This window comes from Psammomys obesus, unplaced genomic scaffold (assembly GCF_907164565.1).
Source record: "Psammomys obesus unplaced genomic scaffold, mPsaObe1.curated_primary_1811, whole genome shotgun sequence".
NCBI lineage: Eukaryota > Metazoa > Chordata > Mammalia > Rodentia > Muridae > Psammomys > Psammomys obesus.
The window spans coordinates 173,311-189,454 of record NW_026596091.1 but is presented as its reverse complement, the minus strand read 5'-3'; the positions used below and the strand labels follow the sequence as shown (position 1 = coordinate 189,454).

The 16,144-nt window shown below is 40.6% G+C and overlaps 1 protein-coding gene across 1 annotated transcript in view; it reads right to left on the bottom strand.

Annotated features, from left to right (window-relative positions):
- Positions 1–16,144, bottom strand: part of Syn3 (synapsin III) — a 501,244-nt gene that overhangs the window by 375,948 nt on the left and 109,152 nt on the right. Inside the window, exon 4 of the mRNA XM_055627972.1 lies at positions 7,316–7,407. Coding sequence (XP_055483947.1) covers positions 7,316–7,407 — 92 coding nt within the window. The remainder of the gene's footprint in view (positions 1–7,315; positions 7,408–16,144) is intronic.

Genomic DNA, 16,144 nt, shown 5'->3' with positions numbered 1-16,144 from the left:
TCTAGCTTCAGAAATTATGTCCAGAGCATAGTGAGTCCTTAACAAGTAGTTGTGGAATAAATAAATAAATAAATAAATAAATAAATAAATAAACAAACAAACTTTGCACGTATACTATTCGTGTTTACAAATAAACCACACAAGCTGTATTAGTGCTTTTAAAGGTGAGAAGTGGAGGCTTAGAAGTACAGGCTGACCTCTGGCTAAGAACAGCACTTTATTAAACTCTCATGAACTTTGTTCCTGTTCAGCCCCTACAGAAAGTTTGCTTGAGTTTGGATCTGATTTTGGCCCTAAAAGTCACATGCTTGGTCGGGATGCTTCATTCTATTGGGAGGTGGTAGAATCTTTAGGGGGCGTGGCCTAGTGGAAGAAAGAAAGGTCAATGGGGGTGTGCCATGAAAGGGCATTAGGATTCTAGTTCCTTCTTCTTGTTTCTTTGTTTCACAAGTACCCTGATGTGACAATGCCTTCTGAGTCATATGTCAGCAAAGATTTACTGGCTACCACCATCCCCAAAACAACTGGGCTTAGCAATCACAGACTGAAACATCTGGAATCTCCAGCCAATAACCTTACCTCCTTTTTAAGTGGTATCTTGTCACAGTGACAGAGCTGACTAATCCAGATCTCAGATTCTTACTGCCTTCTGTATAGAAATCTGGGGTCTAACCTTGCTGGTATGGGAGAAGTGGGAATAGATGCTATGAGGCAGGTAGAGGGAACTGCAAGGAGTTAAAGATGCCTGGGCCTTCATCTGGCATTGCATCAGAGGCCTGGTTCAGATTCAGGTACTGCCAGGCTCTAGAAATCTGATGTGAGGCAAGCAATTCTAGGCCTCCAAGTGTTACTAGAACTTAGTTTCTTCCTCTGTAAAATGGGCTATGGTAATAATTACCAACATTTAGTTAAAGCTTACCTTGGTCTAGACATAGCTGAGGGATTAGCACACACCATCCTGTGTATCCTTCACTGAACTCTCTGAACAGTTGTTAGAATAAAGTGTTTCAGAGAACGTGCTACCCATGGTCACATAATGTTTTCATCTAGTCTAAAGAGGGATATGTACCCAGGCAGGCTGCTCCAGAGGCTGGGCACTCAATGACAACACCGTGGTCCCCTGTTTTCTTTGGGCTATCTTATGGGATTGTGGAAATAGATAAGATCATATTTACATGACGAACTTGGCACAAGGGTCTACCAGTAAGTGGTAATGACCTTTTCCCTGTACCCTGGTTCTAAGTCAGACTCTTGGATTCTTCCCATGTTTTCCTTCCAAATGTTTGCTGAACATGTACCATTCATAGTGGGCAACTTAACACCTCTTTAATAATTCTATGCAATACTTTTATTAAAGAAGGGCAATCAGGGCAGAGATGCCACACACAGGCTCTGGAGTCAGACTGGCTGAGCTCCACCTCTCAACTGGCTGGACAGCTGGATTCTGTTACACAACTCATTGGTTTTTTCAAACTTCTTATCTATAAAACTGGGATCTAATAGCGCATACCTTATGGGGTTGTTAAAAGGATAAAATAAGTTAATATATGTTAAGTGCTTAAAACAGTGCCTAGCACGTAGGAAATGCAATAAAAGTGTTTTTTAAATAAATAAAAATTCATGAATTTTGTATGTGCTATTCAAGCTGGCTTAAACTAAAGGGGATTGTTCTTGGCTCAAGTCTGAGGAGGAGTGTGGACCCAGTCCTAAGTAACATCACCAGGTCACTGTCCCTCTCGGCTGTTATTTCCTTTGCTTTGCCTCCAGTTTTGTCAGGCCATTCACTCAGTGAGATAGAGAACCAACACCAGCTCTAGGCATCCACCCTACAGCTCAGCAGCTTTTGACATCTACCCCAGCAGTTCAGTGTCCCCTGCAGAACTCATGTGCCTGTGCCTGTTAACCAAGAGCTATAGAGAAAGTCCTGTTGTGTTACTTTGAGTCTTAACATAACAGTCCAATACACTAGGGCTTGTCATGTGTTGTTAACTGCAGACACAAACCAGAAAATGAGGCACAGAGGAGTCATTGTGGTGGAAAATCATCCAGATGCTGTTTCTCAGAACAGAAGAGATAACTGATGGAGTAGACTAGCAGTGGTTTACTCTGTCACCATCCTGTTCTGTTGAAATATGAGAACCTCATATTCTCCAGGGAAATAGAAGCAGTAGAAAGCAGCAAGCACATGTTTCAAAGCCTAGTGCACGTGACCATGGGAAGTCCCACAATATGCCATCTGTGAGCTGAAGAGCCAGTGATGGGATTCATTGTGAGTGTAGAGTCCTGAGAAGTAGGGGATCCAATGATGTCAATCTCATGCCAAGGCCTGAGAATGGAGAGATCACTGGTATAAGTCTAAGAGTGTGAAACCTTGACAGCTGCCAAGTTTTGACAAAGGAAAGAACCTGGATGTTATAGGTACAGAAGACAGCCTCAGCTTTGCCTTTTGTGCTCTGTGTGAATGGGATGGTGCTTGCCCATATTAGTGAGATTTTTTTTTTTTTTTTTACTTTACTCTGTCTGGTAAGTAAGATCCCTGCTGACACACCCAGAGATGATGCTTAGCACTGTCTGGTTTTAGGTCCTGTTCACATGTATAATGAACTTTTTTGTCCCAGTGCAAAATGCCTATTGGCATTTCCAATAGGACACCTAAAGAAAGTATCTCTGAAAGAAGATACTAAAGTATCTCTGAAAGAAGTCTAGAGAATGGCTCAACATTCCAACTTGGGAGAGCACAGCTAGGGCTTATCACGGTCCCACATATATAAGGAATGTTTTTTTTTCCTTATGCTTTTTACCTGTAGGTCACATTATAAACCAAGCTGTGGCTTCATTGTGAATCATTACTTTCTAGAAAGTCTGAGTATCAAGCCTGTATCAAGCTTGCTAGACTGAGCTGCTTGAAGGAGACTCTGAGTATCTTTTTCGGCTCACAGGCTTATGTAATTGAATGCTTGGTCCCTAGATGATGGTGATGTTTTAGGAAGGTGCTGGAGCTTTAAGTCTAATAGTTCTGTCCAATCGGTGGGTGATATATGAATAAGGAGAGCTATGGATGTCGTCCAACATAAAATTATAAACATACTTAAAGCATTGTCCTAGTTGGATATTTTTGTTTGCTTGCCTTTGTTTTTGTGAACTTGACACAAGCATGAATTATCTGAGAAGAGGGCACTGTTAGAATTTAAACAGGGAAAGAAGGCTATGTTGCCCAGGAGGAGTACAGCTGGGTCTTGTGGTAGAACTATCACTACGTTTCTGAGATAGTGCCAGATTCACTTCCAGAGTGGTTGTACAAGTTTGCACTCCCACAAGCAAAGGAGGAATGTTCCCTTTGCTCCACATCCTCACCATGTGCTATCACTTGAGTTTTTTATCTCAGCCATACTGACAGGTGTAAGACAGACTCTCAGTATTGTTTTGATTTACATTTTCCTGATTACTAAGGACACTGAACATTTATTTAAGTGTTTCTCAACCATTTGAGATTCCTCTATTGAGAATTTTCTGTTTAGCTCTGTACCCTGTTTTTTAACTGGTTTGTTGGTGTTTAGTTTTTTGGGTTCTTTGTATTTTGGATATGAGCCCTCTGTTGGATGTTGGGTTGATGAAAATCTTTTCCCTATTCTATAGGTTGCCATTTTGTCCTATGTTGGTATAATGTTTTTTTTTTTAATGTATACACCTTACCCTTGTTCATTCAAATGCTGATTTCTCCCCCCCAACCCCCAACTCTCTAGTTTCAATCCGGATATTGCATTGTGATACTCATTCTAAGCATCCTGTCTCAACTCTTGTGTAAACAGGACAAAATAAAGCAACTAGACACAATGTTGAGCAGGGAGGAGCCAGAGGACAGGAAAGAGGGGAGGAGCCAGAAGGCAGGAGATGAGTGGGAGGAGAAGGGGCAAGAGGAGAGCTAAGAGAGCAGAGCTGGAGGAGAGATCTTGGAGGATGTGGAGCATGAACCAGACCTAAGATTTCACAAAAAGCAAGTATAATGTGGGAAATCTAAATGTTAGGAAACTGAGGGCTTCAAGGTTTAGGAGGGAGTAAATATTGCCCAGCATTGTGTTCTAGGTTAACTAAAAACCAGTCTCTGTGTAATGATTTGGTTATACAGCTGTTTAAGATTAATAGCAAGCTTTACTAGAAGATAATTCAATAATAAATACTAATAGTCACTTACAACAGTCCTATTAACAGTGTCATTTGACTTGCAGAACCTTTTCAGTTTCATGAAATTCCATTTATTAATTGTTGATCTTAGAGCCTTCAGGGCTCTAGAAGGTGCTGGACAATCACTCTTCTACTTTACAGCCTCCCTTCCCCCTCAGAATGGCTTCCTGTGGAGCTTTAGGGGGCCTGGAAGTCTTGGTACTTTTGCTTCTCCTACCACCTTCTGATTTTACATGCCTATCCTACCACACCTGGCCCTCAGCTAGCATTTTTATTAACCTGGTAGTTTTGGTATATTTTCCCCCTAGTTTTCAAATGCTCTGCATTATATTTATATTAATCTTTTGAATAAAATTTTTAAAGTTACCCTGAAAAGTTGTTTTGTTTAATTAGAATATTTAGATCATTGATATTTAATGAAATTATATATATATATATATATATATATATATATATATATATATATATATATCTAACAAATATATTTGAGGGTACTTTGTAGAGGTTGCAGTTTTCACAAGTAACCATGGCAGGATATTTCCTAGGAATTCACACTTTCTGTAAGTGTGATCTCTTATCAGTATAATTGGGGAGTAGGGTCAGGTTTCAGTGTTCTTTGGCTCCACCACCCACAAGGTCTAGGGAACCTCTGGGTAAAGAAGACACAAAGACAGGGCTTCAGGGACAGGAATATGGCAAACAGGTATGTCCAGGACCATGCACATCAGTAGAGTCAATGCGTGGAACAGTCAGAGGAGTGAGAGAGCGACTCTTTACCTGCTTGCACAAAGACACTTTATAAGAACCATTACTACTCTACAAGTAGCTGGATTATTATCATCACCATCTGAAAACAACAGCCGCTTGCATAAGTCCTCTTCTTTTCTTTTCACTTCTCCTCAAAGCCGATACTTCTCTGTGATCATTTTCCTTGGCCTAACGAATTGATAGTAAGGAGCTGCTCTTTTTAAATGTTTTTATTTGTTCATTGTTCAGTTCATGTAACCTGTTTTCCAGAGTAGGGGGCAGAATTAAAGGTTGGTAACTAATTTTCTTCATTGCTCTAAAGGCATACTCACTATGGCTCTTTGAAAGCTGTCACTCTGTTATTACAATAAAAGAAATTTACCTTCCCAACTCTGTCTATTTTCATGAAGTGTTTCTTTATCTTCTAAAGTTGCATGGACATGTCTGAGTGTAGAATTCTTTTTTCTATATGCTGCTTAAACTGTGTTGAGATTCTGGCTGGCATATTATGTTGGAAGAATCATTCACTGCACTCCTGCCTCTACTCCATTCTTTTATTCTTTCAGTTCTCTTTTGACCCTAATATTAAATGAACAGTCTAGTCTATCTTGAGACCCAGCCCACTCTTTCAGATTTCTAATGTTCTCCATTCTCTCTCTCTCCCTCAGGACACTTCATTTAATTTCTATGAGTGCTTTTCCAACTGTATCTAATGTGCTGTTAAACAGAATACATGCAATCATTTTGGCTATTATACTTTTCCATTTCTAAAAGTTCTAATTTTAATACTATTTATTTAAATTTTTTATTGTATAATATGTTTTGGTCTTATTTTTCCCCTCCCACAACACCTTCCAGATTCCCCATTCCCAGCCATCTAACTCTGTACTCTTCTTTTCTCTTAAAAGGCAAGACAAAACAAAGCCACCACCACCATCACAACAAAAGCACACATAAAAACGACACATACCATCACCACCACCAATAACAACAAATCAAATCAAACCAGAAAAGCAATAAAAACCATGGAGTCCATTTTGTGTTGGTTAACTATTTCTTAGCATGCAGCCTAACCTGTGGTGTGCTTGATATTACCCAGTGTCACTCCACTAAAGTAAACAGACTTTTCCTCTCCCAACAGCTATCAGTTGCAAATATCTTCTTGCTTAGGGGAGGGACTTTATGCCCACTTCCCCTTCTCTGTTTTAAGGCCAGCTCCATGAGATGGAATCCATACGCTGACATTTTCAATGAGGCCAAGAACCTGAAACTATATTGATCATGGTAAAATCTACTACAATCATTCTGCTAAATGAACATTGCAATAAAACGACTCCTAATTGTTATACCCTTAGATCAGTGCCAGAGAAGCTTCTTCTTGCAGTAGATGGTAATTAATACAGAGACTCGCATTTGGATAACATGCAGAGTGAGGGACTTCGACACCCTCAGCCCTAAGTGAGATGTATGACATCCCTTCCCTCAAGGACTAGAGATCTACGTGGAAGAGGCTGAAAGATTGTAAGAGCCAGAGTGGGTGGACAACTCCAAGGGAACAGCATGTTTCCAGAAACAACAGGGCTGCTGAGCACTCTGGGAAGCTGGCAGATTTCTAGAAAATCTGATAATCAGGGCTTTTAGTTCTGCTACGGTTAGAGGGGATTCTCTGAATGTTTAGTCTGCTGTGCTACTGGGATGGGTCTGTTCCTTCTGCTAAAACTTTATAGTGTGGATAGGCTGCTCTCACATGCATGGATTTATGGAAACTTTGTCAGCCTCTGGCTGCAGTATTGCTCTTTCCACATTTCCTCATTCCACAGAGCAAAAGGAACCAAACACAGCCAGAATAGAGTCACAGATCGACAAAAAGAACTCATGCCTTCACAGAGGAAAACAATGCAGCCAGTCCTGATGAGACTTGATAAGCTAGGGTCAGAGGAAAGGGGAGGAGGACATCCCCTTCAATAGACTTGGGAGGGGCATGGGAGGAGATGAGGAAGGGAGGGTGAGGTTGGGAGGGAATGAGGGAGGGGGCTACAATTGGGATACAAAGTGAATAAACTGCAATTTATAAAAATATAAATAAATTTTTTTTAAAAAGTGGGAAAAAAAAGGACCCATGCCTTTTGCCCCAAGCCCAAGCCTTATTCGACATCACGTTTTTTTGTTTTTTTTTTTTTGTTTTTTTGTTTTTTGTTTTTCATTTCCCATGTATTTGTGTCATTAATCATTTCTCTTACAGGGGCAACTGGGACTCCGTGGAAATCATTTGGCATGGGGATGTGCACATGACATCTGAAATTGGCCACAGGTGAGTGTGGAGGTGTCTCTATGAGGTTTCCCATATACACTTCTCAGATATCTTTTGGATCTCAGGTCTGCTTACCGCACAATTTTGGTGCCATTTCTCACAACTTGCATGTCCACCATACAGCCTCCGGTGACATAAGCTGCCAGGTTTAGCTCAGAAAACTCAGCCTGGAGAAGAAAGCAAAACAACAAAAATGGAGGCCTCAAACATCACCAGTGTAGACACTTACTGTATACGTCTATGTATTATCCAGTGCATATCCAGGCCTTATCTCGAACTTAGAAATGGAATTTTTATTTCCCTTTTCCAAAGGAAGCTGAAGTGTGGAGAGGCAGGTGACATGCTCAGGATGACATGATGAAAGCATCATACTGGAACCCATGAGTCTGATTCGAGGACCTGCTATCATGACCATGGCTCTTCTGTCTGTCTGGAAGTAGAAGAGGCCACTCTATCTCTGTCACTAGAAGATGCCAAATGTTATCAGGCCAATTTCCCCAGAGCTGTGAGCCTTGTGCTGTGAAGTTTGTCAGCCTTATGCCTCTGATTATATGGCTCTGGTAACAGAACACTTCTCAAATTATCTGCTCAATATCCCTTGTTCCATACATGTAGCTACATTGTCTGTGTTCCTTTGGTCACAGTTGATGCAAATGAGAGAATGATACTGTCTGAAAAGTTAAAACAAGACATGCAGTTTGTTTCTAGGGGGTTGTTTCTCTTGTTCTTTTTGTTTTTTGACACAGGGTTGTATAAAATGAATGATGGCTGACCTCAAACTCACTATACAGCAGATGACTCTGATCTTCTGATCCTCCTATCTCCATCTCCTAAGTCCAGAAATTGCAGAAACTGCATTGTACTACAATGGTTTTATTTAGTGCTGGGGATAAAACCCAGGGCTTTGTGCATGCTAAGAAAGCAATCTACAACTGAACTACATCCCGAGCCCAATAGGTGGTTTATATCTTTAATGTACAAGCTTGAGGGTACTTGGGGTCATATTTATTGCTAGCTGCATTAGGAAAGCTTGGAAAACCAGAATAGAGAAGGCTGAAGAACAAGAGAATGAAGCAGAGGAGAAGGAGGAGGAAAGAGGTATCAAGTCACTAAGAGAGAGAGAGAAGGACAGAAGCAAGAGATGAAGAACCTTCCTGATGTTCCTGTCTTTGGATTTTGGTGTGTACCTTTGTGCTTGCTCATCTGTTTAAGGCATTGCTGAAATTCTATTGCTTTCAATCAGAGTTCCGTGGAATAACACATATCCCTGGTCACACTGTATGCTCCTTGGAGATAGAGACATGTTATAACTACCTATCTCAGATTCAGAGAATGCTGTCATCACTATCAACTACTCGGTGGCTTAAATGGCAAGAACCTATACTCTGTCATTCTAGGCTAAAATTTTAAAATCAAGATGCAGGTAGGGTTAGTTTCTTTTGAAGGCTTGTAAGGGTTGAATCTACTCTAGAACCCCTTTCTTTGCTTGAAGAGTACAATTTTTTTTTCCCTGAGTCTCTTCTCATCATCTTTTCAATGTTTGTCCTTATTTCCAAAGTCCCTGTTTTTATAAAGACATCAATTATATAACTAAATTCTCACTCTAAAGACTGCTTTTTCTTGATGATCTCTTTAAAGGTTGTCTCTCCAAGATTACATTATGAGGTACTGTGAGCTGGATTTCAAACTGATTTTTTAAAGAATATAACTGTGTTTGTCTATTCTTCAAGAATGTAACATATGGGGCTGCAGATTGTACTAAGGGAAACCAAGAACACTTATGTCTCTTGCTTTAGTTTATAACCTCATTATGTTGTGGCAAGGTGAAAAGAAAATATCATTGCTAATGAGCCTGCGTTCGTAAACTGTGGTAATGACATAGCTATTATGTCTGATGCCTCCAAATTCAGCTCCAGATTGCTCAAAATACTTAATTGACAGCATCACAAAGAATTTTAAAAAGCTGGTGCATGTTTATGGCAGAGAAAGAAGTTAAAAGGAAGTTGCAAAACAGGAGGGCTTGTTACTTAGATATGTGGAGAAAAGAAATGAAATGGGAAGGGTGCAGACCCAGGCATTGTCTTGCTGCCGAAAAGGAAAAAGAAATTCCTGGATAGGAGACATATTCCGGCTTCCAATAAAATTTTTTAAAAAAAGTCAAAGGTTGGTCTTTTTTATATTTGCATGTCCAGAATTATTTCCCAGCCATGGATTATAATTATAAACAATTAGAGAAGGTGAATGCCTGGGTCACAGGGCAACTAGATTCTGTTGTAACACAGAGAGTTTTAGAAGTAAAGAAAATGGGAATTGCTCTGTATTAAGTTTCTAAAACATCAACAGCAGTGGAAAGGAACACAAAGGTACCCAAGCCCCTTTTCCACCAAGATGGCTCACTGTGGTCACCTTGAACAAATCTCATTATTCCCGTAGAGACTGCAGTGGATCAGTTGTTATTCCCCCAGAAAGACAGACCCAAGTCCTAATCACTGATACCTTATGGAACCTCTTTAAGAAAACAGCTTTTTTTTTTTTTTAATATATAGATGTAATTAAGGCGAACATCTGAAGAGGAGATCATCTTGATTCAAATGAACCCTAACTCTAACGACAAGCCCAGAGAAAACCAGACATATAAATGTTAGAAGTCACACGAAGATGAAGAAATCGACACTAGAATGATGAAACCATGAGCAAAGATGGCCAGGAGACACTAGAAGGCAGAGGGAGTCAACAGAGATTGTCCCTTAGAGCCTAGGGTGTGGGAGGGTGTGCTGAAATCTGATGTATACTATCTAACATCTAGAACTATGAGAAATTTGTTTTTTTTTTTTTAAGTTCTCCTAGCTTGTGTAAATATTTCATGTAACCCTAGGAGAAAAACAAAAAAACTGAAAGGCAAACAGAACGGACATTGGAAGAGGGAGAAAACAATAGGACAGGAGCCTACCACAGAGGGCCTCTGAAAGGCTCTACCCAGCAGGGTATCAAAACATATGCTGAGACTCACAGCCAAACTTTAACAGAGTGCAGGGAATCTTATGAAAGAAGAGGGAGATAGAAAGACCTGGAGGGGACAGGGGCTCCACAAGGAGAGCAACAGAACCAAAACATCTGGGCACAGGGGTCTTTTGTGAGACTGATACTCCAAACAAGGACCATGCAAGGAGATAACTTAGAACTCCTGCACAGATGTAGCCCATGGCAGTTCAGTGTCCAAGAGGGTTCCCCAGTAATAGGAACCATCTCTGACATGAACTCATGGGCTGGCTTTTTGATCACCTCTACCTGAGGGAAGAACAGCCTTACCAGTCCACAGAGGAAGACAATGGAGTCAGTCCTCATTAGACCTGCTAGACAAGGGTCAGATGGAAGGGGAGGCAGACCTCCCCTATCATTGGACTGGGGGAGGGGTATAGGAGAAGATGAGGGGAGGTGGGATTGGGAGGGGAAGGGGGCTACAGCTGGGATACAGGGTGAATGAACTGTAATTAATAAAAATAAAATAAAATTTGAAAATATAACTGAGAAATGAATGCAATTTCAGCATTGCAAGAATTGGTAGAAGAGATCTCCAAAAGTCAATGTCATCAGTAGGCTTCTCTATCAACTTTAGGCACATGGACTCATGCATATAAACATGTACAGTTTCTTTCTCCCTCCCTCTCTGTCTATCTCTGTATGCCTCTTTCTCTGTCTCCCTTTCTCTCTGTAATATAGCAATTACCCATTTTATAAAAGTTTTAATGAGTAATTTAAAATTTCTGCATGAATTAATATTTTAACCTCAATTTTGCCTTTAATTGTCTTTTATATGATATTTTAAAAAGTGCTACACTTGAGACCTTGTGGTACAGATGCATATGGATTCAAGAAGCCACCTGTATATGTAAGCTACTCAATGTACCAGCCAATCAGTTTCACTAGTTTTCCTTAATATCAGTTTTAACATCTGTACAATGGAGATAACAATAAAAATAATATCTATTCTTAAGATTTTGTGATGGTTCAAACTTCTGAGACAGCATGTGGCTGAGACACGGGCTTCTGTGAAGAACTGAAGTTATGATTATTTCCAGTTTCACTGTCTTAGTAAGAATGAACTGAAGGCATCAGATTGGGAAAACCTCCAGGTACCATGGTGCATATATTTAATCTCAGCATATGGTAGGCACAGGCAGGCAGATCCCTGGATTGAGGCCAACTTGGTTTACAGAGTGAGATTTAGGAAAATTGGAGCTACACAGAGAAATTGTCTAAGAAAAACTAAAACCAAATCTAAAATAAAATGGTAGAACTAAAAAACAAGTGATGTCTTCAAGCATTTGTATCACACAAGATGTTAAATATAGAGAATTTGATGGTTTATCTTCATTGTCAGTTTGGTTGAATTTGGAATCACCAAGGAGATACACTTCTGGATGAGTTTTTAGGGTTGTTTCTGGAGAGATTTAACTGAGGATTGAAGCCCTACACTGGATGTGGGTGTAACCATCCCATTGGTTGGAGCCCTGGACCAAACAAATGGAGAAAATGAGTTGAGTGCTGGCTTCCTCTTTTCTCTGCCTCCTTATTTATCCAGATATGAGCAAAGAATCTCTGCTCCTACCATGCTTCTGCTCCCATGCCTTCCCCACCATGATGGACTCTGCCTTCACACTGTAAACCAAAATAAAGTCTTCCCATTGTGTAGTTGCTTTTTGTTGGATATTTGGCTATAGCAATGAGAAAAGCAACTAATAGACAGATGTTGGCTCATGGCTACAATAAACTACTAGAGACTCTATTCCATCATATATAAGGAGATCAGAAAAAAAATACATTATTAGTTTGCATTCATCCTACAGCTAGCATTTCAGGACTGGGCTTCCTGCAGAAAGGAAGCAATTATGACTGTCCATGATCATTGCCTGCAGGGAGTTTCCTGGCTGCAGAGCAGCATGGGAGAAGTAACACTGAGCTCAGCTACTGCTGAGGTGATGACTCCAAAGCTGAAGCTCAGGAGAACCACTATGGCTATAAATTTGCAGGTAATTTTTAGGAAACAGTAGAGCTACACAGAAAATGAGCTCCATAAGGAGGGATCTGGAAGTCTGTGGCCAACTGCTGGTTTGACCCTTCATGAAAGAAAGCACTCATTGATGGGGGATTAGGGGGATGGGACAACACATAAAAAACAAGTAGGCTCAATAACTTGCAGAACCCACACACAGCTGGGAACCATTCTGCAACATTTCTTGCTAGACGCTCTATTGTTTTATGCATTGTATTTACTCTTGTGATACATATAGAATTGACTTTTAAGGTTCAAGTTTTGACTTCTCCATCTGGTTAAGCGGCATTTTTGCCACCATTTGCTAAAATGACTTTTTATTTTTCAAGAGGACCACACTTATACCTTTGCCAAACACCATATTATTTCATTTGTGACACTCTTGTGTATTTTTGTGGCAGTATAGCCATAGAATTCACTTTAATATGGTAGGTAAGTGCTCTACCACTGAACTCTATATTGATCTCTTTGAGTTTTTAAAGTCTGGGATAAAGTCTTACTAAGTTGTCCACACTGGTCTTGAATTCACTATGTAGTTCAAAGACTGGATTTGAGCTTGTGATCCTCTGACCTCAGCCTCTTAAAGTAGCTGGGGTTACAAACCTGTGCCAGTAGGCCCAACTACTTCTAAATTCTCCATCCTATTCTGTTCCCTATGTCTATCATGGAGTCTGCTTCAAATGGTCTCTGTTACTGTTCCTTTGCAGGGAGTCTGGGCAGTGACCAACTAGATAAGATGAAAGCCACCCAAACAGAAGAAATAAAAAGACAATATAGGGTGACCAGTCTGTCCCCTCAATCTACAGATCAGATAGAATCTTCTTATATGCTCACTCTATAATACATACAGACACCAGGCCACCAGCTGACCTCAAAGGTCCTACCTATCCTGAGAACTGGTAAAATAATCTTCCTAAGGCTCCCCTTATGATATGACTGATGGGACATTATGTATTCTATTATGTTCTGTGTCGAATCTGCCCATTATTGCAGATAGCCCTTTCAAAGATCTGCCTCTCTTAAAGATTGAAAATTCAATGAGCATCAAGAACTACTCTTCAAGGGAGGTGAATAACAACTCACCCACAAAAACTTTGACCCAAAATTTACCCTGCCTACAAGATGTGCAGAGATAAAGACAGCAGATAGAGCAGAGATTGAGGGAATGCCCAAACAGTACCTGGCCCAACCAAAGACCCACCCTTTTGGAGAGTGCTAATCATAGACTCTAAGAACCATACTCTGCTAAACTTGCAGACAGGAGCCTAGCAGAATTGTTCACTGAGAGGTGCTACCCAGTAGAGACTCATAGCCAAACATTGGGTGATGCTTAGGGAGTCTTTTGGAAAAGTGGGAGGAAAGAGAAAAGAACCTGGAGAAGGAGCTCCACAAGAAGACCAACACAGCCAACTAACCAGGGCCCAGAGGGGCTTGCTGAGCCTGAAGCATCAACCAAGGACCATGCCTGAACTGACCTAGGTGCGATGTAGCAGATGGGCAGCTTAGGCCTCGTGCAGGTCCTCTAGTGAGGAAAGTTGGGACTACATTGGACACAGACTCACTTGTCACCTTTTTGATCATTTTCCCCTGGCAGGACTGCCTTGCCAGGTCACAGGGGAAGAGGACATGCTCAGTCCTGATGCAGCTTGATGAGCTGTGGTAGATGGGAAGGGAACTCCTCTTTTCTAGGGAAGAGGGGAGCGTGGAACTGGGAGGGAAAGAAGGATGTAAAGTGAATAATTTTTTTTTTTAAAGAAAAGAAAAAATAACTACTCTTCAGCACCAGTCATGTTAAATCATTTCTTAGCAACTGAATGTGGTCTCTAAAGGTAAGAGGAGGTGACAAAGTGAGGAAGAGAGCTCTCCCACTACTGAGTCATCCTCTGTACTGAGGACCACTGTGTGTATCATCCACTAATACCATGCTCACATACCCAGGAAGAAGTCTCTTGGCTTTATAGATGAAGTTTCACATTTCAGCACAGCTCCAAACATTACCATCTTAGCTGTCTTTCTGCCTTGTTGGAAGTGTAAGCCCATGTTCTTGTGATCAACTAAGTTACTTTTTGTCTATCTTTTTCCCACACCCCACATAGGGCACATAAAAGTTTGTTTCCTTTCTCCTCCTTCTCTCCTTCCTTCCTCTCTCTCTCTCTTTCTCTTTTTCTTTCTTTATGATTCTATTTCATTTTTTATGTGCATTGGTGTTTTGTTTGCATGCATGAGGGTTTTGGATTCCCTGGAAATGGAGTTATGAGCTGCCATGCAGGTGCTTGGAATTGAACCAAGGTCCTCTCTCTGGAAGAACAGCCAATGCTTTTAACCTCTGAGGCATCTCTCCAGCTTATTCTTTATTTTCTTAAGGTTCATTTTATTATTTACCTTTATGTGTCTCTCTGGGTGTGTTTGTTCACTTGTGTGAAGGTGTCTGAAGAGGCCAAAAAAAAAATCTCCTGAAACTGGACTTACATGAGGTTGTGAACCACCCATCGTGTGTGCTGGCCTCTGAAAGAAAGCATTCATACTGGATGAGCCAGTTCTTCAGCCCTTCCTAATATATTACTCTGGAAAATGACTATAACTTTCAGTTAACTTAGATTGTTGGGACTCTTATCTTAGGACTGAAAATAACTGTATGGCACATTCCTAAGTTATGACCTGGAGACATAATTTAGAAAGGTAGGTGCTAATTCTTTGGTCTGTAGACAGGTTGTAAAAAGCATAAACAGGTTTTCTGGGTATTTTGTTATTCTTTTAAAAAACCATGGGGAGAGGTTTCCAACATTGATGCCAATAATATCTGAGCTTTCCTGCTTCTTTATAACCCATATTAAACATTTGCATGAAGAAGGGGAGAAAAGGTGGAGAGAGACTGGCCTTGAACTTTGGATTAGAGCTCTAAGAATGAAATTTGACATTGACCTTAGGATACAGTCTCATTCTTTCTTGGCTTTAATTTTCTTTATCTTTAATCTGGAACCTTGTAGTTGGTGGAGTCAATTATCTCCACGGCCTCTTTCATTTTTATGTAGTATCTTTCTCAACCAGAGTCCTTCAGTTAACACCTCAAAACAAAAACTGTTATGATAGCAACCCTGATGAGAAAGGCACACCAAGCAAGAACATGGTTTACAAAGAATTGCTCACTGCTTCATGGTCAGATTTGGCACACAATAGGTATTCACAAATACCTTTTTGAAAAATTATTACTCTCATACTTTGAATGTGAATGGGGCTGTGTTTGGTCTTAACGATCAACTTGGAATTTGCAGTCACCTGGGAGACACACTTCTGAAAATGTTCCTGAGGGCATTTCCATAGAAGATTAAATGATGGGCTTTCAATGTGGATATGTTCCAATGGGCAGTCCATGTACTAAGAGGCCTGAGGAGAAAGCAGTGTTTCCCTTCTGCCTTCTCTTCCCAAGCAAGTACATCTGTCACTGCTGCTACCATTCTCTGTGGCCATCAGATTCTATGTTCTTTATCCTTTCAACTCAGAATCAATATCAGCAATTCTTCAGAGAGCTTCCAGGGTACTGGTGCTTTACTGGTATTGCAGAGGCAACCAGCCTTGCAGACTGAGCAGCTATCAGATTCTCAGCCTCTCCAGTATGCAGAATGCTGTTGTTAGGCCCTACTGTATGAGTCTAACAAATGCCTTCCTACAATAGGTACACACCCTATTGGTTCTACTCCTCTAAAGAACACTGTCTACCACCACATTTGCCTTTGGGAACTGCATTGCCAGAGGTTCTGGATTAGTGTTTAGGAAAGTATTTCTGGGCAGATAGTAGAGAGAAAAGCTAAAGATGAGGCAATGGAATTGTGAAATATAATCTGTTTTAGAGA